The sequence below is a fragment of the Struthio camelus genome, chromosome 3, assembly GCF_040807025.1.
Source record: "Struthio camelus isolate bStrCam1 chromosome 3, bStrCam1.hap1, whole genome shotgun sequence".
Classification (NCBI taxonomy): Eukaryota; Metazoa; Chordata; class Aves; order Struthioniformes; family Struthionidae; genus Struthio; species Struthio camelus.
The window spans coordinates 983,989-1,010,866 of record NC_090944.1 but is presented as its reverse complement, the minus strand read 5'-3'; the positions used below and the strand labels follow the sequence as shown (position 1 = coordinate 1,010,866).

The following is a 26,878-nucleotide window of genomic DNA, read 5'->3' as shown; positions in this document are numbered from 1 at the left end:
GGCGGCGCGCGGAGGGAGGAGACGGGGCGAGGGAGGGGAGGGGCGGGGCGGCGTTTATTGGGCGGGGCTAGTAGCGGCCGAGGACGGTGGCCAGCAGGGCCATGCGCATGTACATGCCGTTCTCCGCCTGCCGGAAGTACGCGGCGCGCGGGTCCGAGTCCACCTCCACGCTGCGGAAACGACGTCAGGGGGCGGGGCCGGGGCCAACGCAGGCCCCGCCCCCTCCGGGACCCTCTAGGCCTCCCGAGGCCCCCGGGCCCCTGCGGGGCCCCAGCCCCACCTGGGCTCCACCACAACCCCCCCAGGACCCCCAACCTCCCTCCAGGACCCCCCCAGCCCCACCTGGGCTCCACCACAACCCCCCCAGGACCCCCAACCTCCCCCCAGGACCCCCCCAGCCCCACCTGGGCTCCACCACAACCCCCCCAGGACCCCCAACCTCCCCCCAGGACCCCCCCAGCCCCACCTGGGCTCCACCACAACCCCCCCAGGACCCCCAACCTCCCCCCAGGACCCCCCCAGCCCGGCATCAACCCCGCCAGGACACCCCCGGCCCAACCTGGGCTCCACCACAACCCCCCCCAGGACCCCCAACCTCCCTCCAGGACCCCCCAGCCCCACCTGGGCTCCACCACAACCCCCCCCCCCCCCAGGACTCCCAACCTCCCCCCAGGATCCCCCAGCCCCACCTGGGCTCCACCACAACCCCCCCCGGACCCCCAACTTCCCTCCAGGACCCCCCAAGCCCCACCTGGGCTCCACCACAACCCCCCCCCCCAGGACTCCCAACCTCCCCCCAGGACCCCCCAGCCCCACCTGGGCTCCACCACAACCTCCCCCAGGACCCCCAACCTCCCCCCAGGACCCCCCAGCCCAGCATCAACCCCCCCAGAACCCCCCAGCCCCACCTGGGCTCCACCACAACCCCCCCGGACCCCCAACTTCCCTCCAGGACCCCCCCCCCAGCCCCACCTGGGCTCCACCACAACCCCCCCCGGACCCCCAACTTCCCTCCAGGACCCCCCAAGCCCCACCTGGGCTCCACCACAACCCCCCCCCCCAGGACTCCCAACCTCCCCCCAGGACCCCCCAGCCCCACCTGGGCTCCACCACAACCTCCCCCAGGACCCCCAACCTCCCCCCAGGACCCCCCAGCCCAGCATCAACCCCCCCAGGACCCCCCAGCCCCACCTGGGCTCCACCACACCCCCCCCGGACCCCCAACTTCCCTCCAGGACCCCCCCCCCAGCCCCACCTGGTCTCCATCACAACCCCCCCCAGGACCCCCTAGCCCAGCATCAACCCCTAGGATCCCCAGCCCCACCTGGCCTCCAACACAACCCGCCCCCCAGGACCCCCCAGCCCTGCCCTGATCCAGCTGACCCCAGCCAGAGGGGCGGATGGAGGGGAGACCCCCGCCAGACCCCTGGGCCCAGCTGCGACCCCGCTGCCCCACAGCCCCCACCTGATCTCGTTGACCCGCGGCATGGGGTGCATCACCACCATCTTCTCCTTGGCCCGCGTCATGATGTGCGGTGTCAGGATGAACTGCCCGAAGCACTGCGGGGGCACGGCCCTGAGCTGGGGAAGGGGCCGGGAGCCCCCCAGCGCCACCACCCCGCTGCCGCCCCCGGCCCCGCGCCGCAGCCAGGGCGCCCTGCGCTCACCGCCTCGTACTCCGCTGCCGACTCGAAGCGCTCCTTCTGGATGCGGGTCATGTAGAGCACGTCGGTGTCGGGCAGCGCCTCCTCGATGCTCTCGAACTCCTCCTGGGGAGCAGCCCCGTGAGCCGGGGCGCGGGAGGGAAGCCCCCGCCGCCCGGGCCCCACGCACCTGCTTGATGCCCTTGGAGGCCACGAAGTGGATGATGTCGGCCGGCATGCGGAGGCGGCGGGGGGTGACGTAGCGCAGGTTGACGCGGTACTGGGTCAGGAGGCAGGCCAGGGAGTGCACCGTGCGCCCGTGCTTCAGGTCCCCCACCATGGTGATCTGCGAGAGAGGGTGAGCGCGGGCACCGCGGACGCGGCCCCCTCCCGCGGCCCCCGGGGCCGGGCCTTACCGTCATGCCGTTGACGGTGCCCAGCTCCTCGCGGATGGTGAAGATGTCGAGCAGGGCCTGCGTGGGGTGCTCCCCCACCCCGTCCCCGGCGTTGATCACCGGCTTGCGGCAGTGCTTGGCCGCCAGCTGAGAGCACAGGCTGGGCTGAGCAGGGGCAGGACTCGGCCCCCGGCCCCACCGGGGCAGGACACGGTCCTTGTTCCCCCCAGCGCTGGGGGAGGACACGGACACCCCCAGCCCCACCGGGGCAGGACACGGTCCTTGTCCCCCCTCCCAGCGCTGGGGGAGGACACGGACACCCCCAGCCCCACCGGGGCAGGACACGGTCCTTGTCCCCCCTCCCAGCGCTGGGGGAGGACACGGACACCCCCAGCCCCACCGGGGCGGGACACGGTCCTTGTCCCCCCTCCCAACGCTGGGGGAGGACACGGACACCCCCAGCCCCACCGGGGCAGGACACGGTCCTTGTCCCCCCTCCCAGCACTGGGGGAGGACATGGATACCCCCGGCCCCACCGGGGCAGGACACGGTCCTTGTCCCCCCTCCCAGCACTGGGGGAGGACATGGATACCCCCAGCCCCACCGGGGCAGGACATGGTCCTTGTCCCCCCTCCCAGCGCTGGGGGAGGACACGGACACCCCCAGCCCCACCGGGGCAGGACACGGTCCTTGTCCCCCCTCCCAGCGCTGGGGGAGGACACGGACACCCCCAGCCCCACCGGGGCAGGACATGGTCCTTGTCCCCCCTCCCAATGCTGGGGGAGGACACGGACACCCCCAGCCCCACCGGGGCGGGACACGGTCCTTGTCCCCCCTCCCAGCGCTGCGGGAGGACACGGACGCCCCCAGCCCCACTGGGATGGGACATGGTTTATATCCCCGATGTAAGGGCAGGATGTGACCAAACCCCCAGCCCCACCGGGGCGGGACATGGTCCTTGTTCCCCCTCCCAGTGCTGGGGGAGGACGCGGACGCCCCCAGCCCCACCGGGGCAGGACACGGTCCTTGTCCCCCCTCCCAGCGCTGCGGGAGGACATGGGCGCCCCCAGCCCCACTGGGATGGGACATGTTTTACATCCCCGATGTAAGGGCAGGATGTGACCAAACCCCCAGCCCCACCGGGGCAGGGCCCATCCAACTCCCCCAGCTCCACTGGGGAAGGACTGGGCAGAGCCTCCTGCCCTGCAGGGCAGCCCACCACCCCCAGCACCAGGGCAGGGCCGCCCGACACCCCTGGGGCAGGACGCAGCCACCCTCCGGCCCCGGCTGGCGCGGGGCACGTCCCGCCGGCCCCCAGCCCCACTCACCTCGACGGCGCCCGGCTGGGGGTGCCGCAGCACCAGCACGTCGGCGTAGCAGCACATGGTCTGCACCGAGTCGGCCAGCGACTCGCCCTTCTGCACCGAGGAGGTGGCCTCGGAGAAGGGCAGCACGGAGCCGCCCAGGCGGCACATCGCGGCGGCGAAGGAGCTGCTGGTCCGCGTGCTCGCCTCGTAGAACATGGACGCCATCACCTTGCCCTGCGGGGCCGCGCGTCAGCCCCAGGCAGCGCGGGGCGCCCTGGGCGGTGGGGCGCCCGGCAGCCTCCCCGCTGCCCGCTCCCGGCTCACCTTGAGGATATCCAGGCTGCGCTCCTTCTGCACCAGCATGCGCAGGGTGTGCGCCACGTTGAACAGATGCGACATCTACGAGGAGAGGTGGCTCAGCCAGGGCACCCGCAGCGCTGCAGCCCCCATGCAACGCTCGTCCGGGGTGAACGCGGCACCGCCGCCCCCGAGCGCGGCCCTGCCTCCCAGCACCCTAGGCACCTGCTCCTTCGAGAACTGCCGGACAGAGAGCACGTGCTGCCCGACCAGGGGGTGCAGCAGCGGGGAGGTCTGGAAGTGGGGCGTGCTCTGCGGGGAGGCCTGGCGCGGGAAGGGGCCCGGCGGGTAGAAGCAGCCGTCCTGGATGGCAGCCGGATCTGCAGCAGCGAGAGCAGCCGCTGAGCATTGGGGTGCATTGGGGCGCGCACGGCCCCACGGGGCTCCCGCCCCTCCCGGCTGTCCCTGCTCCCGCAAGGCACTCACCGGCCTCCGCCGCCGCCTTCCTGCTGGCCTTTTCCCGGGCGTCTTCAGCTGAGCGGGAGAGGGGAACGACAGCGTTAGGAGGCCGTTAGCCGCCCCAGCCCGGCTCTCCTCGGGTGCTGCCTGGAGCTGCGCGGCCCGGCCCGGCCCCCGGGCGCTCTCACAGCACCAGGCCAAGGCCCCGCGAGGCCTGGCTCTAGGGTGACGGTCTCCCAGAGAAGGGACGGGCCTAAGCACGGCGTGGCGTCCCTCTCCCCGCGCGCCTGGGGCACAGCTCGGACGCCCGCCCAGAGCCGCGCGCCCCAGCGAACCCGATCGGACGCAACCCAAATCACACTGGCAGGCCGGGGGTCCCCGAGGTGCCGTGCCGTGCCGCGTCCCGCCGGAGCGGGAGGGAGCCCCCGGGGCGCCCAGCAGCGGCGGCCGCGCGGCACCTGGGGGAGGGGATGCACTCATCGGCTGCGGTTAGTGTCATTAGTACGGCCGCGTCTCATTGTCTGAGTGAGTCCCCCCCCGACATTACCGGTGCCTCGGGCGCCCGGGCGGTGCGCGGCTCCCAGCCTCCGGAACGCTGAACGGGACACAAGGGCACGGCGTCAGCGGGGCCGCCCCGGCCGCGGCCCCGGGCGGCATGCTCGCTCGCGCCCCGCCGCCCGCCCGCCCGCCCGCCGCCGTGCCGCGCACCCCTCACCTGGCAGCCCGGGGTCGGAGGCCCGGTGGATGCGAGGCGGCAGCTGGAAGCGGCCCTCGCCCCCGGGGCCGGCCCGGCGCGGGCTGGAGGCTCGGCTGCGCAGCGTCTCGCCGGCCGCGGCGTGCCGGGGCCGCTCGGGGGTCTGCAACGAGAGGCCGAGCTGGGACCGGAGCGGCAGCCCCGTCGCTGCCCCCACTCCCCCCCCCCCGCCGCCGCCCCCTACCTTCGTGCTCTCCTTGGCGGGGGCCGCGTGCGGTGCCGGCACCGCTCCCGCGGGCCATTTCCTCACGTCCTGCCCGTAGCCGGGGGGCACCAGCACCTGCGGGCGACAGCGGGCGACGGCTCGGTGCGGGAGACGGCGGAGCCGGGGGGGCCCCCGGGCTCACCTGCCTGCCCCCACGTGCTGCCGAGCCGCGGCACGAGGGCGGAGGGCCGGGACCTCACCTGCCCGTCGATGTAGGCGACCTCCCCACGCAGCACAACCCTCCGCACCGTCCCCTTCGCCCTCATGCCCTCGAAGGGGGTCCACTGGGCCTTGGAGAAGGCCGTGTGGCCGGGGATGATCCACTCGTGCTCCAGGTCCACCTGTGGGCGAGAGCGGGTCAGGGCCGGCGGGGCCAGCGCGACAGGCGGCCGGGCAGGGTCCTACCTCCACGTAGGTGTCCTCCTGCGCTGGCAGAGCAAAGATCTTGCGCGGGTTCTCATAGAGGCGTTGAACGATGTCCTCCACGGCCAGGCGCCCCTCGGACACGGCTGTCAGCAGCAGCGGCAGCATCGTCTCCAGGCCAGGGTAGCCGGGGGGCGGCTCCTGCCCCTGCTTCTCCTCCAGCGTGTGCGGGGCTGCAAGACAGGGATGGTCACCGTGGGGCCGGGTGCCGTGGGGCCAGGCACCTGCTGCCCATCCCCACCCCATCCACTGCCCCGTGGTCCCCCCCAGGCTCACCGTGGTCCGTGGCGAAGCAGTCGATGGTGTCCATGTTCTCCCAGAGCGCCTCCAGGTCCTGGCGGGTGCCCAGCGCCGGCCGCACCATCCCGCGGCCCTCCCCGAGGCGCCCCAGGTCGTCCCGACACAGGAACAGGTGATGCGGGGCCACCTCACACGTCACCGCGATCCCCTTCTGCTTCGCTGCCTTGATGAGCAGGATCTGGGGAGCCGCAGTGAGGTCCGGCCCGAACGGACCCCGCCGGCAGCACCGCGCAGCCCGGCCCCGCGTGTCGGCGGGTCTCCCCGCGCCCTCACCTCCTCCTTGCGGGCCACGTGGCAGATGTGCACGGGGCGCTGGTACAGCTGAGCCACCATCAGGACGGCTGCCACCGTCTGCTTCTCCGCGTGGGCCACAATGGGCAGGTGCCGCGGCCACTGCTCGAAGTGCTGGGGGAAGACGGAGCCGCTGGGTGCCGGCTCCGGCGGGCGCCGAGTCCGGCCCTGCGCGCCCCGGCCCCTGCCGCCGTGGCTCACCTGCATCCACAGCGACACGTCGTCCATCCGCAGGTCGGAGAAGGTGTCGTTCAAGTACATCTTGAGCCCGGCGGCCGCCCCGGCCACGGGGCCCAGGGAGCCGGCGTTGTCCGAGGAGGCCCCCAGGAAGAGGGCGAAGTCGCAGCGGGCCCCGGCCTCGGCCAGCTGCGGGAGGCAGACGCGGATGGCCATGGGGAGGGAAGGGGGGGGGTCTGCGCTCCCCGGCCGGCCCCGCAGCCCAGGGACGCAGAGGGGACGTCTGCAGGGCAGGGGGATGCCGGCAGCCCGTTACCTTCTGTGCCAGGGCGAAGGAGGCGGCGTCCGTGACGGCGGGGCTGGTGTTGGGCATGGCGCACACCATGGTGACGCCCCCCGCCAGGGCGGCCGCCGTGCCCGAGGCGAAGTCCTCCTTGTGGGTGCCGCCCGGCTCGCGGAGGTGCACGTGGATGTCGATCAGGCCTGCGGATGGGCAGCGTCAGCGCGGGCAGCCCTTGGGCAAACGCCTCCTCTCCCCTCCAGCCCCGCAGCATCCCCGGGGAGCGCTGCGGCACGGTGCCGGGCGCAGCCCCAGGCCCCGTCGCGGCCTCGGTCCCACCTACCCGGCAGGCGGATGAGCTTCTGGGACGTCATGCAGTCCACGTGCATCTTCAGCGGGGGTGCTGCCCCGATCTGCCCCAGCGCCTGCGGGGACAGGACCCGTGCGTGGGAGCACGTGGGGACAGCGGGGCCAGGGTGAGGATATCTGCCTGAGCACACCCACCGCCCCGAAAATGACCCCCCACCCCCACCCCGCAGCCACGGATGTGCCGGACGCCCCCACGTACACCCCAACCCCGTGGAAACCCCAGCAGCACTTTCCCCCTTGCCAGTCCGTCTGCTCCCCGCCAGCCCCCACCCCAGCTCAGCCCCCTGAGCCTCCGCAGCCCCCTGCGCCCAGCCCCACCTCCACGAAGAGCTTGGTGCACTTGATGTCGATGATGAGCGGCACAGAGTAGTCGACGGCCAGGCGGCGGGTGCGGTAGCCCTTGGTGACGAAGGAGGAGAGCCGGCGGCCCCCCGAGTTGCGCATCGACAGGTTGATGACCATCTCGAAGTGGTTCTCGGCCAGGTAGTCCAGGATGCTGCGCTGCGTCTCCCGGGCACCCGCCTCGCTGCCGTCCGCCTCCTCGAAGTGCCAGTCCACAGCCATCACCTGCCCGCAGCAAGGTGCGCCGTCACGGCCCCGTGCGTCCAGCCTGGCCCCTGCCCTGCCCGCACCGACACCCCCAGCCCGCCGGGCCCCAGAGCCCCCACCTTGATGCCGTGCTCCGTGTAGAAGTCGGCGGTGCCCAGGCTGGCGTACAGCTTGTAGCCGAGGCTCTCCAGCGTCCGCACTGTGGGCAGCAGCTCGCTCTTATTCTGCAAGGACCCCGGAGGTGGTCAAAGCGCGGAGACAGGCTGCAGGGTCCCCTAGCCAGCCCCACGGCGTCCCCCAGCCCCCCACCTTGTAGCTGCCGATAGTCAGCAGGATGTTCTTCTTGGGGATCTTGAAGCCGGTGCTGAGCATGGCCTTCAGATAGGCCTCGCAGCGGTTCTCCCCGAAGCAGGCCACCTCGCCCGTGCTGGTCATCTCCACGCCCAGCACCACATCGGCACCCGCCAGGCGCGAGAAGGAGAATTGGGGCACCTGGGGGAGGCAGGGCTCAGAGACCGCCCAGGGCCCCCTCACCTGCTCAGAGCCCGCGCTGCTGCCCCCCACGTCCCGCTCACCTTGACGCCGACGATGCCCGTGCCCGTCATGAGCCCCACAGGCTCCACGTCCTCACCCATGATCACCTGGCTGGCTAGAGCCACCAGGTCCACCCCCAGGGTCTTGGAGACGAAGGGGAAGGAGCGGGACACGCGCACATTGCACTCGATCACCTTCAGCTGGTCATCCTGCAGGAGAGGGCCTGGTGTGGGGCTGCAAGGCCGGTGCAGGGATCCTCCCAGCCTCCCCAGCATGGCCCGCCGCCAGCCTGGCACAGCCCTCCTCAGCTGAGGTACCTTGGCGATGAGCTGCAGGTTGAAGGGCCCGGTGACCTGCAGCTCCTGCCCAATGGCGTGGACAATGGCCTTAATGCGCTCCAGGGTCTTGGGGGTGATGTCCTGGGGGGGTGTCACCAGCGTAGCATCGCCTGAGTGCACCCCAGCGTTCTCCACATGCTCTGAGATGGCGATGGCCACTACCACGCCATCACAGGCCACCGCGTCCACGTCGATCTCCTGTGGGCAGGCGCACAATCTCAGCCCGCAGCCAGCAGACGTAGGGGGGGACCCAGCCCCCACAGGGGCTGCTGGAACACCCCAGGGGCTGGAACAGCTGAGCTCGGCACTGCCCCGGTCATGGGAGCCATCGCTGACCTTGGCCTCCTGGATGAACTTGGAGATGACCACGGGCTGCTCTTTGGACACGGCCACAGCATTGCTCAGGAACTTCTCCAGGTCGCTGTCCGAGTAGGCCACGTTCATGGCTGCACCGCTCAGCACGTAGGAGGGGCGCACGACACAGGGGTACCCCACCTTGCAGCAGAACTGCTTGGCCGACTGCGGGAGAGCGGGCGCCTTCAGGGGATGCACCCAGGGACACGTCCCCCATCGCCCCCCTCGGCCTCCCATGCCTCCCGTCCCCACTGCCCCCCGCGCCCCCGGCCCCCACCTCCATGTCGGACAGCTCCTTCCAGAGGGGCTGGCTGATGCCGATGGTGTCGAGCAGGCGGGAGAACTTGAAGCGGTTCTCGGCAGAGTCAATGGCCTCCGGGGAGGTGCCCAGGATGCGGCACTGCTGCCGGTGCAGGGCCATGGCGATGTTGTTGGGCAGCTGCCCCCCCATGGACAGGATCACGCCCTCAGGGTTCTCCAGCTCGTAGATGTCCATCACCACCTGTGGGCACCACGTGGGGCACGGGGATGGCTGGGACGGGGCCAGCAGCAGCTCTCACCCCAGCCCGCCCTACGGCGGGTGGGGCCCAGGACATCCCCCCCCCAGCCCCTCAGCATGCGGGGCCCCCAGCCTCGCTGACCTCAAAGGAGATCTCGTCGAAGTAGAGGCGGTCACACATGTCGTAGTCGGTGCTCACCGTCTCCGGGTTGTAGTTCACCATGATCGTCTTGAAGCCCATCTGCAAGGGCAGGAGGGAGATGGACGAGGCGAGGACCAGGGGCCTAGGGGTGCCCCCCTCCACTCCCGCCCCATCCTCCCCCCATGCGTCTTAGGTGCTCAGCCCCCAGCCCCACAGCTCCCCCCGTGGATGCCTGCCTGGGCGCAACCACCAGCCCCGCCAGGGTGCCCGGAGCCCGGCCGACCTTGCGGAGCTCCTGGATGCAGCCCACGGCACACCAGTCGAACTCCACGCTGCTGCCGATGCGGTAGACACCGGAGCCGATGACCATGACGTGGGGCTCGCGGAAGGCCAGGTCGTGCTCGGTGCCGTTGTAGGTCAGGTACAGGTAGTTGGTTTGGGCCGGCCACTCCGCGGCCACTGTGTCGATCTGCTTCACCACGGGCAGGATCTTCAGGTCACGCCGCATCTTCCTCACAGCCAGCTCTGTGCTGCGAGGGGTAGAGCGAGCGCTTGGCCCCAGCACCGAGAGTGGAGCTGGGCCGCAGCCACCCCTCTGCCGCCCTCCCCACGTTACCTGAGCACCGCCAGGGCCACCTGCTTGTCGGAGAAGCCGAGCTGCTTGGCCCGCTTGAGCACGGCAGGCGGCATGGTGCTCTGCTCCTCGCGGTACGACTCCAGCAGCACCGCGTGGTCCGTGATGTTCTTCATCTTGTGCAGGAACCAGCGGTCGATCTTGGTCAGCTCGTAGAGGCGCTCGATGGAGTAGCCAGCCCGCAGCGCAGCGGCCAGCACGAAGATCCGCTTGTCCGTGGGTGTCTCCAGCTCCTGCCAGGGCAAAGGGATGAGCAGGGCCGGGAGCAGCCTGGCCAGCTGCTACCCCGGGACCATCCTGCAGCTCCCGCCCCAGCCCTCTTCCCACCCCGCCAAGCTCCAGCACTCACCACGTCCGAGGCCGGCTTCACGGTGTGGTCGAAGCCCACGCAGTTCTCATCCACCATCCGTAGCGCCTTCTGGAAAGCCTCCTCGAAGTTCCTCCCGATGGCCATGACCTCCCCTGCCGGACAGGGCAGTGAGCGGGGAGCCAGGGCCGCCGCGCCGCCCACCACCGCTGTCCCGCGCTTGCCTGCCGCGCTCACCCACGCTCTTCATGGAGCTGCCGATCTTCGTGCTGACACGCAGGAACTTGCTGAGGTCCCAGCGCGGGATCTTCACCACACAGTAGTCCAGGCTGGGCTCGAAGTTGGCCGTGGTGGAGTTGGTGACGGAGTTCCTGGAGAGGGGACGGGACGGGTCAGCGGCTGGGGCCGTCCCGCAGGAGGGCGCGAGGCCGCCGGGGCAGAGCTCTCCCGCAGGCAGGCGCCTCGGGAGGCCAGGGTCGGCCGCGTAGCGCCTGCGGCTCTGCCGGGCCCCCCCGTCCCACGCAGGCGTCAGGCGTCGCACAGCCCGGGCTCCCCGCGCCGCAGGACGCCGAGCAGCGCCGCCGTTACCTGAGGACGGGCAGAGGGATGCCCAGAGCCAGCTTGGCGGCCACGTAGGCCAGGGGGTAGCCGGTGGCCTTGCTGGCCAGGGCCGAGCTGCGGGAGAGCCGGGCGTTCACCTCGATGATGTAGTACTGCGGGGAGCGGACCGGAGAGTTAACGGGGCCGGGCCACAGCACGAACCGCCCCGGGCGCCGCGGGCTCGAGCCGTGTCGACAGCGGGGAGGTGCAGAGGCCGAACGCGGCGGCAGCCCGGCCGGGAAGGGCAGCGATCGCTGCCAGCCACGGCGGGACGGAGCCAGGCAGCGAGCGCAGTTGGGAACCGGGCACACGCGGCGCCCAGGAGGGAACGGGAGGCCAAGTCCTGACTGCGCTCGCGGGGGGAGCCAGCAGCGACGTGGGGATGCCGTGGGGACAAGGCGTGGAGCAGGGCCCCGCAGCTGGGCTCACCCCAGCAGGAGGGTTGGCCCAGCGGGGGGATGCAGGGGGACAGGGCACCCCGCAGGCGCGGGGGCCGCGCTCACCTGCTCCGACTCGGGGTTCAGGGCAAACTGGATGTTGCACTCGCCCACGATGCCCAGGTGCTGCACCACCTTCACCGCCGTGCGGCGCAGCATGAAGTACTCGGTGTCGTTGAGGGTCTGGCTGGGCGCCACCACGATCGACTCGCCCGTGTGGATCCCCAGCGGGTCCAGGTTCTCCATGTTGCACACCTGGATGGGATGAGGGTCAGCGCGGGCGGCTGGGGGGTCCTGACTGCCCCATGTGCCCCACTGGGGCACCCGGCCACCCCCTGCATCACCCACGCGTGCTCTCACCTCACTGTTCCCCGAGTCCAAGGCGAGCCCCACGCGGCACCCAGCCGCCCCCCCTCGCCCCGGGGATGGACACGGGGCCGCTCGGCACGAGGGTGCAGGGAATCGTGCTGCACGCAGCAGCCGCGGTGGTGCCAAGCGAGGGGCCGGGAGCCTCCTTGGGGAGCCCCTGCCCGCCGGCACCCGCCCTCGGCAAACCCCTCCGCGTGCAGCCTGGCCAGGGCTCCGCGCCCCCATCGCGTACCGTGACGCAGTTGCTGTAGGCGTCCCGCACCACCTCGTACTCGATCTCCTTCCAGCCCTTCAGGGACTTGTCCACCAGCACTTGCGAGGTGTGGGTGAAGGCCTGGCTCACCAGGGCCACCAGCTCCTCCCGCGAGCTGGCGAAGCCGGAGCCCAGGCCCCCCAGGGCATAGGCAGAGCGCACCAGCACCGGGTACCCGAGCCGCTCGGCCGCGGCCTGCGCCTGCGGGGGGCAGTAGCCCAATGGGGTGCGGGGAGAGCAGCGTCCTGCCCCCATCCCGCCCCCTCCATCCCACCTCGGGAGCTGCCCCCCATCCCGCCCCCTCCATCCCGCCCCGGGAGCTGCCCCCCATCCCGCCCCCTCCATCCCGCTCCGGGAGCTGCCCCCATCCCGTCCCCTCCATCCCGCCCTGGGAGCTGCCCCCCATCCCGCCCCCTCCATCCCGCTCCGGGAGCTGCCCCCATCCCGCCCCCTCCATCCCGCCCCGGGAGCTGCCCCCCATCCCGCCCCGGGAGCTGCCCCCCATCCCGTCCCCTCCATCCCGCCCGGGGAGCTGCCCCCCATCCCGTCCCCCCCATCCCGCCCGGGGAGCTGCCCCCCATCCCGTCCCCTCCATCCCGCCCCGGGAGCTGCCCCCCATCCCGTCCCCCCCATCCCGCCCGGGGAGCTGCCCCCCATCCCGTCCCCCCCATCCCGCCCGGGGAGCTGCCCCCCATCCCGTCCCCTCCATCCCGCCCGGGGAGCTGCCCCCCATCCCCTCCCCTCCATCCCGCCCCGGGAGCTGCCCCCATCCCGTCCCCTCCATCCCGCCCGGGGAGCTGCCCCCCATCCCGTCCCCTCCATCCCGCCCGGGGAGCTGCCCCCCATCCCGTCCCCTCCATCCCGCCCGGGGAGCTGCCCCCCATCCCCTCCCCTCCATCCCGCCCCGGGAGCTGCCCCCATCCCGTCCCCTCCATCCCGCCCGGGGAGCTGCCCCCCATCCCGCCCCCTCCATCCCGCCCGGGGAGCTGCCCCCCATCCCCTCCCCTCCATCCCGCCCCGGGAGCTGCCCCCCATCCCGTCCCCTCCATCCCGCCCCGGGAGCTGCCCCCCATCCCGTCCCCTCCATCCCGCCCCGGGAGCTGCCCCCATCCCGTTCCCTCCATCCCGCCCGGAGAGCTGCCCCCATCCCGTCCCCTCCATCCCGCCCGGAGAGCTGCCCCCATCCCGTCCCCTCCATCCCGCCCCGGGAGCTGCCCCCATCCCGTCCCCTCCATCCCACCTCGGGAGCTGCCCCCCATCCCGCCCCCTCCATCCCGCCCCGGGAGCTGCCCCCCATCCCGCCCCCTCCATCCCGCCCCGGGAGCTGCCCCCCATCCCGTCCCCCCCATCCCGCCCGGGGAGCTGCCCCCCATCCCGTCCCCTCCATCCCGCCCCGGGAGCTGCCCCCATCCCGTCCCCTCCATCCCGCCCGGAGAGCTGCCCCCATCCCGTCCCCTCCATCCCGCTCCGGGAGCTGCCCCCATCCCCTCCCCTCCATCCCGCCCGGAGAGCTGCCCCCATCCCGCCCCCTCCATCCCGCCCCGGGAGCTGCCCCCCATCCCGCCCCCTCCATCCCGCCCCGGGAGCTGCCCCCCATCCCGCCCCCTCCATCCCGCCCCGGGAGCTGCCCCCCATCCCATCCCCTCCATCCCGCCCGGGGAGCTGCCCCCATCCCGCCCCCTCCATCCCGCCCCGGGAGCTGCCCCCATCCCGTCCCCTCCATCCCGCCCCGGGAGCTGCCCCCCATCCCGTCCCCTCCATCCCGCCCCGGGAGCTGCCCCCCATCCCGCCCCCTCCATCCCGCCCCGGGAGCTGCCCCCCATCCCGTCCCCTCCATCCCGCCCCGGGAGCTGCCCCCCATCCCGTCCCCTCCATCCCGCCCCGGGAGCTGCCCCCCATCCCGCCCCCTCCATCCCGCCCCGGGAGCTGCCCCCCATCCCGTCCCCTCCATCCCGCCCCGGGAGCTGCCCCCCATCCCGTCCCCTCCATCCCGCCCGGGGAGCTGCCCCCATCCCGTTCCCTCCATCCCGCCCGGAGAGCTGCCCCCATCCCGTCCCCTCCATCCCGCCCCGGGAGCTGCCCCCCATCCCGTCCCCTCCATCCCGCCCCGGGAGCTGCCCCCCATCCCGTCCCCTCCATCCCGCCCCGGGAGCTGCCCCCCATCCCGTCCCCTCCATCCCGCTCCGGGAGCTGCCCTCCATCCCGTCCCCTCCATCCCGCCCCGGGAGCTGCCCTCCATCCCGCCCGGGGAGCTGCCCCCCATCCCGTCCCCCCCATCCCGCCCGGGGAGCTGCCCCCCATCCCGTCCCCCCCATCCCGTCCCCCCCATCCTGCCCGGGGAGCTGCCCCCCATCCCGCCCCCTCCATCCTGCCCCGGGAGCTGCCCCCCATCCCCTCCCCTCCATCCCGCCTCGGGAGCTGCCCCCCATCCCCTCCCCTCCATCCCGCCTCGGGAGCTGCCCCCATCCCGTCCCCCCCATCCCGCCCCGGGAGCTGCCCCCTCCATCCTGCTCAGGAGCTGCCCCATCCCACCCCCGGACCTGCTCCAGGGAGGCCGCGGCCTCGCTGGGTGCCACGTGCTCCCCGATCTCCTCCATCTTCTCCACGAAGACCTTGCGATCCTCCGTCATCTCAATGGAGGTGACGGGGGTGCCCAGCACCCGCACGCAGTACCGCTCCAGCACCCCGGCCTTGGTGAGCTCCACGCCGCAGTTGAGGGCTGTCTGCCCCCCAAAGGTGAGCAGGATCCCGTCGGGGCGCTCGTTACGGATCACCTGCCGGTGGCGGGGGGGAAGTGTGGGGCCAGGGTAGCCCCACAGAACGTGCCCTGCTCCTGCCAGCTCCCAGCGCCCGCTGCCAGGTCACGCCTCCCCTCCTCCCCCCCACCCCGTGTCCCCACGAGAAGAGGGTGCTGGACTGGGTGACCTCCAGAGGTCCCTCCCAACCTCAGCCGTTCCCCGATTCTGCGAGAAGGCTCAGGGGGATCCCATCAGCGTGCACGAGCATCTGAAGGGAGGGTGTAAAGAGGACAGGGCCAGGCTCTTCTCAGCCGTGCCCAGCGACAGGAGAAGGGGCAACGGGCACAAACTGAACCACAAGAAGCTCCGTCTGAACGTGAGGAAAAACTTCACGGCGAGGGTGTCGGAGCGCTGGCGCAGGCTGCCCAGAGAGGCGGCGGAGCCTCCTTCCTTGGAGAGGCTCAAAAGTTGCCCGGATGCTGTGCTGGGCCACGCGTGCGGGTGGAGCAGGGGCCGCACCAGACGGTCTCCGGAGGTCCCTGCCGACCCCCACCGCTCTGCGATCCTGTGCCCCCAAAGAGCCCCTCTCCCGGCCACGCTGGCGGCCCCACGCCAGCCTCACCTGGGTGACGTAGTCGGGGGTGATGGGCAGGAAATAGACCTTGTCCGCCAGCCCCTTGGAGGTCTGCACCGTGGCGATGTTGGGGTTGATCAGCACCGTCTGGATGTTCTCCTCCTTCAGGGCTTTAATGGCCTGGCGGAGAGCGGAGGGGTCACAGCGCACGGCCCCCCGGCCCGGCCCCCCGGCCCCCCGGCCCCCCGCTCACCTGCGACCCCGAGTAGTCGAACTCGCCCGCCTGCCCGATGGAGAGGCCGCCGGAGCCCAGGATCAGCACCTTGCGGGGCCGGGCCCCCTCCTGCCCCGCCGGCGCCGCGCCGTAGGCCAGCCGCTCCCGCAGCCGCTCCCGCACTGGGGCACGGCACGGACGCCATGGGGCCGCGGGGCCGCGCAGCCCCCCGGCCCCAGCACAGGCCCCGTCCCCAAGCACGGCAGCCCCAGCCCCACGGCCCCGAGCACGGCCCCCCATGTGCAGCCCCACAGCCCCAAACACAGCCCCCCACGTGCAGCCCCAAAGCCCCGAGCACGGCCCCCCATGTGCAGCCCCAAACACAGCCCCCCACGTGCAGCCCCACAGCCCTGAGCACAGCCCCCCATATGCAACCCCAGCCCCATGGCCCCGAGCACAGCCCCACACATGCATCCCCAGCCCCACGGCCCTGAGCATGCGCCCCCCCCCCCCCGCAGCCCCAGCCCCACAGCCCCGAGCACGGCCCCCCCATATGCAACCCCAGCCCCATGGCCCCGAGCACGGCCCCCCACATGCAGCCCCAGCCCCACGGCCCCGAGCACAGCCCCCCCATATGCAACCCCAGCCCCATGGCCCCGAGCACGGCCCCCCCATATGCAGCCCCGGCCCCAAGCACGGCCCCCCCATATGCAACCCCGGCCCCACGGCCCCGAGCACAGCCCCCCCATATGCAACCCCAGCCCCACAGCCCCAAGCACGGCCCCCCCATATGCAACCCCAGCCCCACGGCCCCGAGCACAGCCCCCCATATGCAACCCCAGCCCCACGGCCCCAAGCACAGCCCCCCACGTGCAGCCCCACAGCCCCAAACACAGCCCCCCATATGCAACCCTGGCCACACAGCCCCATGGCCCCAAACACAGCCCCCCATGTGCAACCCCAGCCCCACGGCCCCGAGCACGGCCCCACACATGCAGCTCCAGCCCCACGGCCCCGAGCATGGCCCCACACATGCAGCCCCGTGGCCCCGAGCACAGCCCCCCACATGCAGCCCCACAGCACCGAGCACAGCCCCCCATATGCAACCCCAGCCCCACGGCCCCGAGCACGGCCCCCCATGTGCAACCCTGGCCCCATGGCCCCGAGCACAACCCCACACATGTATCCCCAGCCCCACAGCCCTGAGCATGCCCCCTCCCCCCCCTGCAGCCCCAGCCCCACAGCCCCGAGCACGGCCCCCCCATATGCAACCCCAGCCCCATGGCCCCGAGCACGGCCCCACACATGCAGCTCCAGCCCCACGGCCTGATGGCCCTGAGCACGGCCCCACGGCCCTGAGCACGGCCCCATGCATGCAGCCCCGGCCCTACAGCCCTGAGCACAGCCCCACACGTGCAGCCCCAGCCCCACAGTCCCACGGCCCCGAGCACGGCCACCCATGTGCAGCCCCGGCCCCACAGCCCCACGGCCCTGAGCACGGCCCCCCATGTGCAGCCCCACAGCACCGAGCACAGCCCCACGCATGCAGCCCCGGCCCCATGGCCCCAACCACGGCCCCCCACATGCAACCCCGGCCCCATGGCCCCGAGCACGGCCCCCTCCACATGCAGCCCCGGCCCCACGGCCCCAAGCACGGCCCCCCACATGCAGCCCCGGCCCCACGGCCCCGAGCACGGCCCCCCCCACATGCAGCCCCGGCCCCATGGCCCCAAGCACGGCCCCCCACATGCAGCCCCGGCCCCATGGCCCCAAGCACGGCCCCCCATGTGCATCCCCAGCCCCATGGCCCCAAGCACGGCCCCACGCATGCAGCCCCAGCCCCACGGCCCCGAGCACGGCCCCACACAAGCAGCCCCAGCCCCACGGCCCCGAGCACGGCCCCCCACGCATGCAGCCCCAGCCCCACGGCCCCAAGCAGAGCCCCCTCTGTGCATCCCCAGCCCCACGGCCCTGAGCACGGCCCCCCACATGCAGCCCCAGCCCCACGGCCCCGAGCAGAGCCCCCTCTGTGCATCCCCAGCCCCACGGCCCCGAGCACAGCCCCCCCGCGCAGCCCCCCCCCCCCCCAAGCCCCGGGGCTCCCCCCGGGCGCCCCCCGCCCCGGCCCCACCTGTCTTGGGGCTGCCGTCGGCCGTCTGCAGGTCGCGCACCGTCTCCACGAAGACGTCGAAGAGCCCCTCGAGGTCCATGGGGCCGGCCCGGTGCTCGGGGTGGAACTGCACGCTGCCGGGGGGGGGGGGGGCGTCAGGCCCCGCCGCCGCCCCCCCCCCGGCCCCCCTGACCCCCCCCCCCGGCCCCCACCTGAAGAAGGGCTTGCTCTCGTGCACCAGGCCCTCGTTGGAGCGGTCGTTGGCGTTGGTGAAGAGCGGGGCCCAGCCGGGCGGCAGGCTGCCGGCCTCCACCGCGAAGCCGTGGTTCTGGGCGGTGATGAAGCAGCGCCGCGTGTCCTCGTGCAGGCAGGGCTGGTTGTGGCCCCGGTTGCCGTACCTGCGGCGGGCGCCGGCGTCAGGGCCGCCCCGGGGCCGCGGTTCCCCCCCGCCTCTCCCGGCCCCCCCAGCTCACTTCATCTTGTAGGTGCGGGCGCCCAGGGCCAGGGCCAGCAGCTGGTGGCCCAGGCAGACGCCGAAGAGGGGCTTGGGCCGGGGCGCCTGGAGCAGGCGGCGCAGGCTGGACACCGTGGCCCGGCAGCGCTGCGGGTCCCCGGGGCCGTTGCTGACCAACAGCCCGTCGAAGCCTGACGGGGACGGGGAGGGGGGCGGCTCACGCCGGGCGCCCCCCCCTCCACCCCCGGACCCCCACCGCCTCATCCCCCCCGGACCCCCACGGCCTCATCCCCCCCGGCCTCATCCCCCCACCCCGGACCCCCCTGGCGTCACCCCCCCGGACCCCCACGGCCTCATCCCCCCTGGACTCCCCCGACATCACCCCCCCGGACCCTCCCGGCCTCATCCCCCCTGGACCCCCCGGATCCCCCACAGCCTCATCCCCCCTGGACCCCCCCCAGCCTCATCCCCCCACCCCGGACCTCCCCGGCGTCACCCCCCCGGACCCCCCCGGCCTCATCCCCCCCACCGACCACCACGGCCTCATCCCCCCCGGACCCCCCCCCGGCCTCATCCCCCCACCCCGGACCCCCCCAACGTCACCCCCCGGACCCTCACGGCCTCATCCCCCCTGGACCCCCTCCGGCCTCATCCTCCCACCCCGGACCTCCCCGGCGTCACCCCCCCGGACCCCCACGGCCTCATCCCCCCCACCAACCCCCACAGCCTCATCCCCCCACCCCGGACCCCCCCAGACCCCTCACGGCCTCACCCCCCCACCCTGGACCCCCCCCCGGCCTCATCCCCCCACCCCAGACCCCCCCGACGTCACCCCCCCGGACCCCCACGGCCTCATCCCCCCTGGACCCCTCACGGCCTCATCCCCCCACCCCGGACCCCCACGGCCTCATCCCCCCTGGACCCCTCACGGCCTCATCCCCCCACCCCGGACCCCCCCCGGCCTCATCCCCCCACCCCAGACCCCCCCGACATCACCCCCCCGGACCCCCCTGGCCTCATCCCCCCACCCCGGACCCCCCCGACGTCACCCCCCCCGGACCCCTCACAGCCTCATCCCCCCACCCCCGGACCCCCACAGCCTCATCCCCCCACCCCCGGACCTCCCCGACGTCACCCCCTCGGACCCCTCACGGCCTCATCTCCCCACCCCGGACACCCACGGCCTCATCCCCCCACCCCGGACCCCCCACGGCTTCATCCCCCCCACCGACCCCCCTGGCGTCACCCCCCCCGCGGACACCCACAGCGTCACCCCCCACCCCAGACCCCCATGGCCTCCCACGGCCTCACCCCCCGCCCCCGCCGACCCCCATGGCCTCACCCCCCACCCTGCAGACCCCCATGGGTCCCCACGGCGTCACCGCCACCCCGCGGCCCCCCACGGCATCACCCCCACCCCACAGTCCCCCATGGCCCCCCACGGCCTCACCCCCACCCCACAGACCCCCACGGGTCCCCACGGCATCACCCCCCACCCCATGGCCCCCCACAGCCTCACCCCCACCCCGCGGCCCCCCACGGCCTCACCCCGAGCCATCTCAACTCCGCAGTGCAGGGGGGGGACACGGCCCCCGCGGCCCCCGGCACCGGGCAGGGAGCCCCCCCGCGGGCACCCACCGGCGGGGTCGAGCGCGTGGTCCCAGGGCACCACGGTGACGGCCGCCCCCCGCTCGCACAGGCACCGCACCTGGTTCTGCTTCAGGCCGCAGTCGACGGCCGTGATGCGCGGCCACCCGCCGGCGTTGAACACGCGCGGGGCCTGGGGGGCACCCGCGGCCTGGGACCCCGGCCCCCCGGCCCCCGCCGCAGGGACCCCCTGCCCCCCCGGATTCCCCCCGCCGCAGGGACCCCCTGCCCCCCAGATCCCCCCGCCGCAGGGACCCCGGCCCACCAGATCCCCCCCGTCGCAGGGACCCCCTGCCCCCCAGATCCCCCCGCCGCAGGGACCCCGGCCCACCAGATCTCCCCCGTCGCAGGGACCCCCTGCCCCCCTGGATCCCCCCGCTGCAGGGACCCCCTGCCCCCTCGGATTCCCCCCGCCGCAGGGACCCCCTGCCCCCCAGATCCCCCCGCCGCAGGGACCCCGGCCCCCCAGATCCCCCCCGTCGCAGGGACCCCCTGCCCCCCTGCTGCAGGGACCCCCTGCCCCCCGATCCCCCCACCACAGGGACCCCGGCCCCCCGGTTTCCCCCCGCCGCAGGGACCCCCTGCCCCCCAGATCCCCCCCGTCGCAGGGACCCCCTGCCCCCCTGCTGCAGGGACCCCCTGCCCCCCGATCCCCCCACCACAGGGACCCCGACCCCCCGGATTCCCCCCGCCGCAGGGACCCCCTGCCCCCCAGATCCCCCCGCCGCAGGGACCCCGGCCCCCCAGATCCCCCCTGTCGCAGGGACCCCCTGCCCCCCTGGATCCCCCCACTGCAAAGACCCCCTGCCCCCAGACCCCCCTGCCGCAGGGACCCCTGCCCCCCGGATCCCCCCGCCGCAGGGACCCCTGCCCCCCGCCGCAGGGACCCCCTGTCCCCCGGATCCCCCCGCCGCAGGGACCCCGGACCCCTGCTGCAGGGACCCCCTGCCCCCCCGGATTCCCCCTGCCGCAGGGACCCCCTGCCCCCCGGATCCCCCCGCCACAGGGACCCCCACCCCATGGCTGCAGGGACTCCCGGCCCCCCAGATCCCCCCTCCACAGGGACTTCAGCCCCATGGCTGCAGGGATCCCCTGACCCCACAGATCCCCCTGCTGCAGGGACCCTGACCCCACAGCCTGGCCCCACAGTGCAGCAGGGACCCCAGCCCCTAGCCTGGCCCCACAGCCCAGCCCCCCAGATCACCCTGCGGCAGGGATCCTGGCCCCCAGCCCCACAGTGCAGCCCCCCCAGATCCCCCTGCAGCAGGGACCCCGGCCCCCAGCCCCACAGTGCAGCCCCCCCAGATCCCCCTGCAGCAGGGACCCCGGCCCCCAGCCCCACAGTGCAGCCCCCCCAGATCCCCCTGCAGCAGGGACCCCGGCCCCCAGCCCCACAGTGCAGCCCCCCCAGATCCCCCTGCAGCAGGGACCCCAGCCCCACAGTGCAGCCCCCCCAGATCCCCCTGCAGCAGGGACCCCAGCCCCCAGCCCCACAGTGCAGCCCCCCCAGATCCCCCTGCGGCAGGGACCCCAGCCCCACAGTGCAGCCCCCCCAGATCCCCCTGCAGCAGGGACCCCAGCCCCACATCCCAGCCTCCTGGCCCCACAGTGCAGCCCCCCCAGATCCCCCTGCATCAGGGACCCCAACCCCCAGCCCGGCCCCACAGCCCCACAGCGCAGCCCCCCCAAATCCCCCTGCGGTGGGGACCCCAGCCCCCTGGCCCCACAGTGCAGCCCCCCCCATATCCCCCTGCGGCAGGGACCCCGGCCGCACCTTCAGCGACACCTCCTGCACCAGGTGCCGCGCGTTGGGGTCCTCGAAGGGGAGGCTCTCCTCGGGGGTCCCGTCCGGCACCAGCTTCCCCAGCAGCGTCCCCTTCTCGCGGATCCTCTTCGTCAGGGCCCGGGTGTCCACCCCTGCCGGCAGGGCTGTCAGGCGGCACCGCAGCCCGGCCCCGGCCCCCCGCCGCCCCGACAGCCCCCGTCCCCACCTTCCAGCCCGGGGACGTTCTGCTCCTTGAGCCACTGGTCCAGGGAGCGGGAGGCGCTCCAGTGGCTGGGGGTCTCCGAGCACTCGCCCACCACCAGCGCGGCCACGTGGATCTTGCTGGACTCGAACCACTGCGGGGGGAAGGTGAGCGCGGCCGGGCCGGGGGGCTGCGGCACGGGGACCCCCGCCCGGCCCCACGTCCCCAGGGCGGGATCGGCCGCGGCGGGACCTGGACTTTGCCCGGGGCTGGGGGCGGCCGGGAGGCGCCGAAGCCCGGCTCGAGCTGCTCCCGCCGCGTCCCCGGAGGGGCAGGGACCCCCCCACCCCGTCCGGGGGACCCTTGCACCGCGCAGCAGCCCCCGGGAGGGGGCCCGCAGCCCTGCCCGGACCCCCGGGGCCGGACACCTCCTTCGGGGCAGGGGGCGGCTGCGCCCGGGGCCACGCGGCTCCCAGCCCGGAGCTCGCCCAGCCGCAGGGTCCCGGCGAGACCGTCCCCAGGCGCGGACCCGGGCGCCGGTGGGACAACCTGCACCGGCCCGCCGCTGCCCGGGGCGGCGCGTTCCCGGCTGCTCCACGCGGGCCCGGCGCTGCCTCGCCAAACCGCTGCCCTGGCGGGAGCGCAGCGGCACGAGGCCGCCCGGCTCTGCCCCTGCCCCGTGCCCGCCTGGCACCCCTGTCCTGCGCCGCCCCGCTGCCCCCCTGCTCCTGCCTCGCTGCTCCGCGCCGACCCCCTGCTCCTGCCCCGCTGCCCCCTGCCGCCCCCCTGCTCCTGCCATGCTGCCCCCCACTGCCCCCCTGCCACCCTCCTGCTCCTGCCCCACTGCCCCCCTGCTCCTGCCCCGCTGCTCTGCACCGACCCCCTGCTCCTGCCCCGCTGCCCCCCTGCCACCCCCCTGCTCCTGCCCCACACTGTCCCCCTGCCACCCCCCTGCTCCTGCCCCACACCATCCCCCTGCTCCTGCCCCGCGCCGACCCCCTGCTCCTGCCCCGCTGCCCCCCTGCCACCCCCCTGCTCCTGCCCCACACCATCCCCCTGCTCCTGCCCCGCTGCCCCCCTGCCACCCCCCTGCTCCTGCCCCACACCGTCCCCCTGCTCCTGCCTTGCTGCCCCGTGCCAACCCCCTGCTCCTGCCCCGCTGCCCCCCTGCCACCCCCCTGCTCCTGCCCTGCTGCCCCCCTGCCACCCCCCTGCTCCTGCCCCACACCATCCCCCTGCTCCTGCCCTGCTGCCCCGCGCCGACCCCCTGCTCCTGCCCCGCTGCCCCCCTGCTCCTGCCCCACACCATCTCCCTGCTCCTGCCCCGCTGCCCCACGCCGACCCCCTGCTCCTGCCCCGCTGCCCCCCACCGTCCCTCCACCGTCCCCCCGCCGCCGCTCACCCTGCTGAGGCCGTAGGGGTCGGCCTCGTCCCGGGGCACCCCGTAGTTCCCGACGAGCGGGTAGGTGAGCACCAGGATCTGCGCCTTGTAGGAGGGGTCGGTCAGGGCCTCGGGGTAGCCCACCATGCCCGTCTGGAAGACTGCGGCGGCGGAGAGAGCCGAGCTCAGCGGGCCGGAGCGTCCCTGCAGGCCGGGATGCGCCGGGGGGGCAGGGACGGCCCCGCGCCCCGGGGTGCCCCCAACGCCGCTGGAGCAGCCGTCCCCATCCCATCCCGCTCCCGTCCTCGTCCCCTGCGGCACCATCCCAAGGCCTGGCCCAAGCACAACGGGGACGAGAGCCGAGAGTGGGGGCGAGGCCCCGCGGCCCTGGGGGGGACATGGGGCAGGGGGCGCCAGGGCCCCGCACCACAGATGTGGGGCTGGGGCAAAGCGAGAGCGGGACCCTGCAGGCAGGGGGCTCGCACCCCCAGGCACCCACGGGGGGCAGAGCCCCGAGGGCTGCACCCGCCCCACACATCCCCCCTCGGGCACCCACGGGGGGCAGAGCCCCGAGGGCTGCACCCGCCCCACACATCCCCCCTCGGGCACCCACGGGGGGCAGAGCCCCGAGGGCTGCACCCGCCCCACACATCCCCCCCAAGACACCCACGGGGGGCAGAGCCCCGAGGGCTGCACCCGCCCCACACATCCCCCCTCGGGCACCCACGGGGGGCAGAGCCCCGAGGGCTGCACCCGCCCCACACATCCCCCCTCGGGCACCCACGGGGGGCAGAGCCCCGAGGGCTGCACCCGCCCCACACATCCCCCCTCGGGCACCCACGGGGGGCAGAGCCCCGAGGGCTGCACCCGCCCCACACATCCCCCCTCGGGCACCCACGGGGGGCAGAGCCCCGAGGGCTGCACCCGCCCCACACATCCCCCCCCGGGCACCCACGGGGGGCAGAGCCCCGAGGGCTGCACCCGCCCCACACATCCCCCCTCGGGCACCCACGGGGGGCAGAGCCCCGAGGGCTGCGCCCGCCCCACACATCCCCCCTCGGGCACCCACGGGGGGCAGAGCCCCGAGGGCTGCACCCGCCCCACACATCCCCCCCCAAGACACCCACGGGGGACAGAGCCCCGAGGGCTGCACTCGCCCCACACATCCCCCCCCAGGCACCCACGGGGGGCAGAGCCCCGAGGGCTGCACCCGCCCCACACATCCCCCCTCGGGCACCCACGGGGGGCAGAGCCCCGAGGGCTGCACCCGCCCCACACATCCCCCCTCGGGCACCCACGGGGGGCAGAGCCCCGAGGGCTGCACCCGCCCCACACATCCCCCCTCGGGCACCCACGGGGGGCAGAGCCCCGAGGGCTGCGCCCGCCCCACACATCCCCCCTCGGGCACCCACGGGGGGCAGAGCCCCGAGGGCTGCGCCCGCCCCACACATCCCCCCTCGGGCACCCACGGGGGGCAGAGCCCCGAGGGCTGCACCCGCCCCACACATCCCCCCCCAAGACACCCACGGGGGACAGAGCCCCGAGGGCTGCACTCGCCCCACACATCCCCCCTCGGGCACCCACGGGGGGCAGAGCCCCGAGGGCTGCACCCGCCCCACACATCCCCCCCCAAGACACCCACGGGGGACAGAGCCCCGAGGGCTGCACTCGCCCCACACATCCCCCCCCAGGCACCCACGGGGGGCAGAGCCCCGAGGGCTGCACCCGCCCCACACATCCCCCCCCAAGACACCCACGGGGGACAGAGCCCCGAGGGCTGCACTCGCCCCACACATCCCCCCCCAGGCACCCACGGGGGGCAGAGCCCCGAGGGCTGCACCCGCCCCACACATCCCCCCTCGGGCACCCACGGGGGGCAGAGCCCCGAGGGCTGCACCCGCCCCACACATCCCCCCTCGGGCACCCACGGGGGGCAGAGCCCCGAGGGCTGCACCCGCCCCACACATCCCCCCTCGGGCACCCACGGGGGGCAGAGCCCCGAGGGCTGCGCCCGCCCCACACATCCCCCCTCGGGCACCCACGGGGGGCAGAGCCCCGAGGGCTGCGCCCGCCCCACACATCCCCCCTCGGGCACCCACGGGGGGCAGAGCCCCGAGGGCTGCACCCGCCCCACACATCCCCCCCCAAGACACCCACGGGGGACAGAGCCCCGAGGGCTGCACTCGCCCCACACATCCCCCCTCGGGCACCCACGGGGGGCAGAGCCCCGAGGGCTGCACCCGCCCCACACATCCCCCCCCAAGACACCCACGGGGGACAGAGCCCCGAGGGCTGCACTCGCCCCACACATCCCCCCCCAGGCACCCACGGGGGGCAGAGCCCCGAGGGCTGCACCCGCCCCACACATCCCCCCCCCGCGCACCCACGGGGGTCCCGCACACACGGGCACCGCGCAGACCCCCCACGCCGGACCCGGGCGCCGCGGACACGGCGGGCCGGGGGTGGGGGGGGGCCGGGCGCACTCACCCACTTCGCCGGCGGCGGCGGCAGCGGCCCCGAAGGGGCGGCCCCGCAGCACCCACCCGTCCTGCAGCACCAGGCAGCCCATGGCGGCTCCACGTGCGCTCGGGGGCGGCGGCGGCGGCGGGCACCGAGGAGGCGCGTGCGGCGCGCGGCGGCGGCGGCCAGGAGGATCCGGGGCGGGGCGGCGGCGGGCCGGCCCCCGACGGCGGGGGCGGGCCGGCTGCGGGACACGCCGCGCCACGCGGGTGCTCGGCGGGCGGGGCGGGCGCAGAGCAGCGGGAGGCGCCCACCGCCCCCCGGGCCCCGTCCGCGCCGCCTCTCGGGCCGCTGCGCGACAGCGGGGCCCCGGCCGGAGCCGGGCGGCGGGGAGAGAGGGGGGGGGGCCGGCGGGGGGGGTGCTCGCAAGACCCCCGGGACACAGGAACACTTGAAACCCCAAAATCACGGCAGCGCAGTGCTGCGCAGCCCGCCCCGTCCGTGTGTCTGTCCGTCTGTCTTTGCACGGGCCGGCCAGGGGAGAGCGCGAACGCAGTCCCCCACTACCACAAATTATGCAGTCGAGTTTCCCGCATTTGGGGAAATCGCAGGGGTCAGCACACCCGGAGTGCAAGGGATGAGCCTCGCCCTGGGAAAACCACCTGCCTGATCATGGTGTCTCCCCTGCCAGGTAAGTATGCCCCGCCACCCCACGCCGCCCCACAACAACCCCCGCCACACACACACACCCCGCGCACACCCACAGCAACACCCCCGACCCCGACACCCGCCCACGCCCCGACCCCGCCCCGACGCCCCGCCGCGCCCCACGCGCGCCCCGACCTCCCGCCGCCCCCCGCCCGCCCCGCCTCGGCCCGCGAACACCGCTCCCGCCGGCCCCCGCGACGCCTCATCTGCATGGACACGCCCCTCCCGCCCCCCAGCCCAGCCCAGCCGCGCTCCCGTCCGCCCGAGGCAGCGGCGCCCGGCTCTGAGCGCCCGCGGGAAGGAGGCGCCGGGGTGGGGCCGCTCCGTTGTTGCCCCGGCCCGTGGGGGAAAGGATTTAGGGGGAAACACAGCAGGGCGGCGGCCGCCCGCGCGGCCTGGAAGGGCTGGGGGAAGCGGCAGCGGGGGCGCCGGCCCGGGGCCACGGGGAACGGCCCAGGCCGCCCGGGGCGGCGCTGCGGGCACGGACGCGGCCTGCTGCCGGCGGCCACGGCTCCGTGCCTGCCCCGCCAGCCGCGACGCGGGAAGGCCGGGACGGTGAGCGGCCCCGGCTGAGGCTGAGGCGGCGCGGAGGGGAGGGGAGCCAGCGCTGCCGCGGGGCCGGCGTCGAGGCTGGAGGCAAGGCGCTGCCTCCCCACGCCCGTTGGGGAGGGCAGGGAGCACGGCCGCCTCCCCCGTCCCGCGCCTCCCG

At 74.8% G+C, this 26,878-nt stretch overlaps 1 protein-coding gene and 1 non-coding gene across 3 annotated transcripts; both read right to left on the bottom strand.

Annotated features, from left to right (window-relative positions):
• Positions 1-35: 35 nt before the first annotated feature.
• CAD (carbamoyl-phosphate synthetase 2, aspartate transcarbamylase, and dihydroorotase) lies at positions 36-25,635 on the bottom strand. 2 transcript variants are annotated; one of them, XM_068936586.1, is made up of 45 exons: positions 25,489-25,635; positions 23,023-23,162; positions 21,645-21,774; positions 21,428-21,570; positions 19,645-19,786; positions 18,026-18,197; positions 17,765-17,950; positions 17,574-17,686; positions 15,482-15,624; positions 15,277-15,408; positions 14,457-14,690; positions 11,896-12,117; positions 11,361-11,549; positions 10,846-10,970; positions 10,495-10,628; positions 10,300-10,412; positions 9,933-10,183; positions 9,600-9,846; positions 9,317-9,415; positions 8,953-9,177; positions 8,658-8,840; positions 8,301-8,519; positions 8,025-8,192; positions 7,759-7,941; positions 7,569-7,673; positions 7,219-7,467; positions 6,875-6,956; positions 6,568-6,734; positions 6,276-6,440; positions 6,057-6,188; positions 5,760-5,961; positions 5,466-5,656; positions 5,261-5,401; positions 5,040-5,135; positions 4,817-4,958; positions 4,649-4,696; positions 4,129-4,176; positions 3,868-4,022; positions 3,670-3,744; positions 3,367-3,579; positions 2,060-2,185; positions 1,834-1,989; positions 1,668-1,769; positions 1,466-1,560; positions 36-170 (listed from the first exon to the last, which is right to left on the bottom strand). In XM_068936586.1, exons 1-45 carry the CDS (start codon positions 25,568-25,570, stop codon positions 68-70), a joined length of 6,768 nt encoding a protein of 2,255 aa, XP_068792687.1. In that variant the 5' UTR covers positions 25,571-25,635; the 3' UTR covers positions 36-67. The 2 variants fall into 2 exon arrangements, with proteins under 2 accessions (XP_068792687.1, XP_068792688.1); XM_068936587.1 differs by lacking the exon at positions 4,649-4,696.
• A 361-nt stretch (positions 25,636-25,996) lies between these two features.
• Positions 25,997-26,160, bottom strand: LOC138066950 (U1 spliceosomal RNA). The gene has a single exon (XR_011140660.1). It is a non-coding gene; the product is annotated as a U1 spliceosomal RNA (small nuclear RNA).
• Between the last annotated feature and the right edge of the window lie 718 nt (positions 26,161-26,878).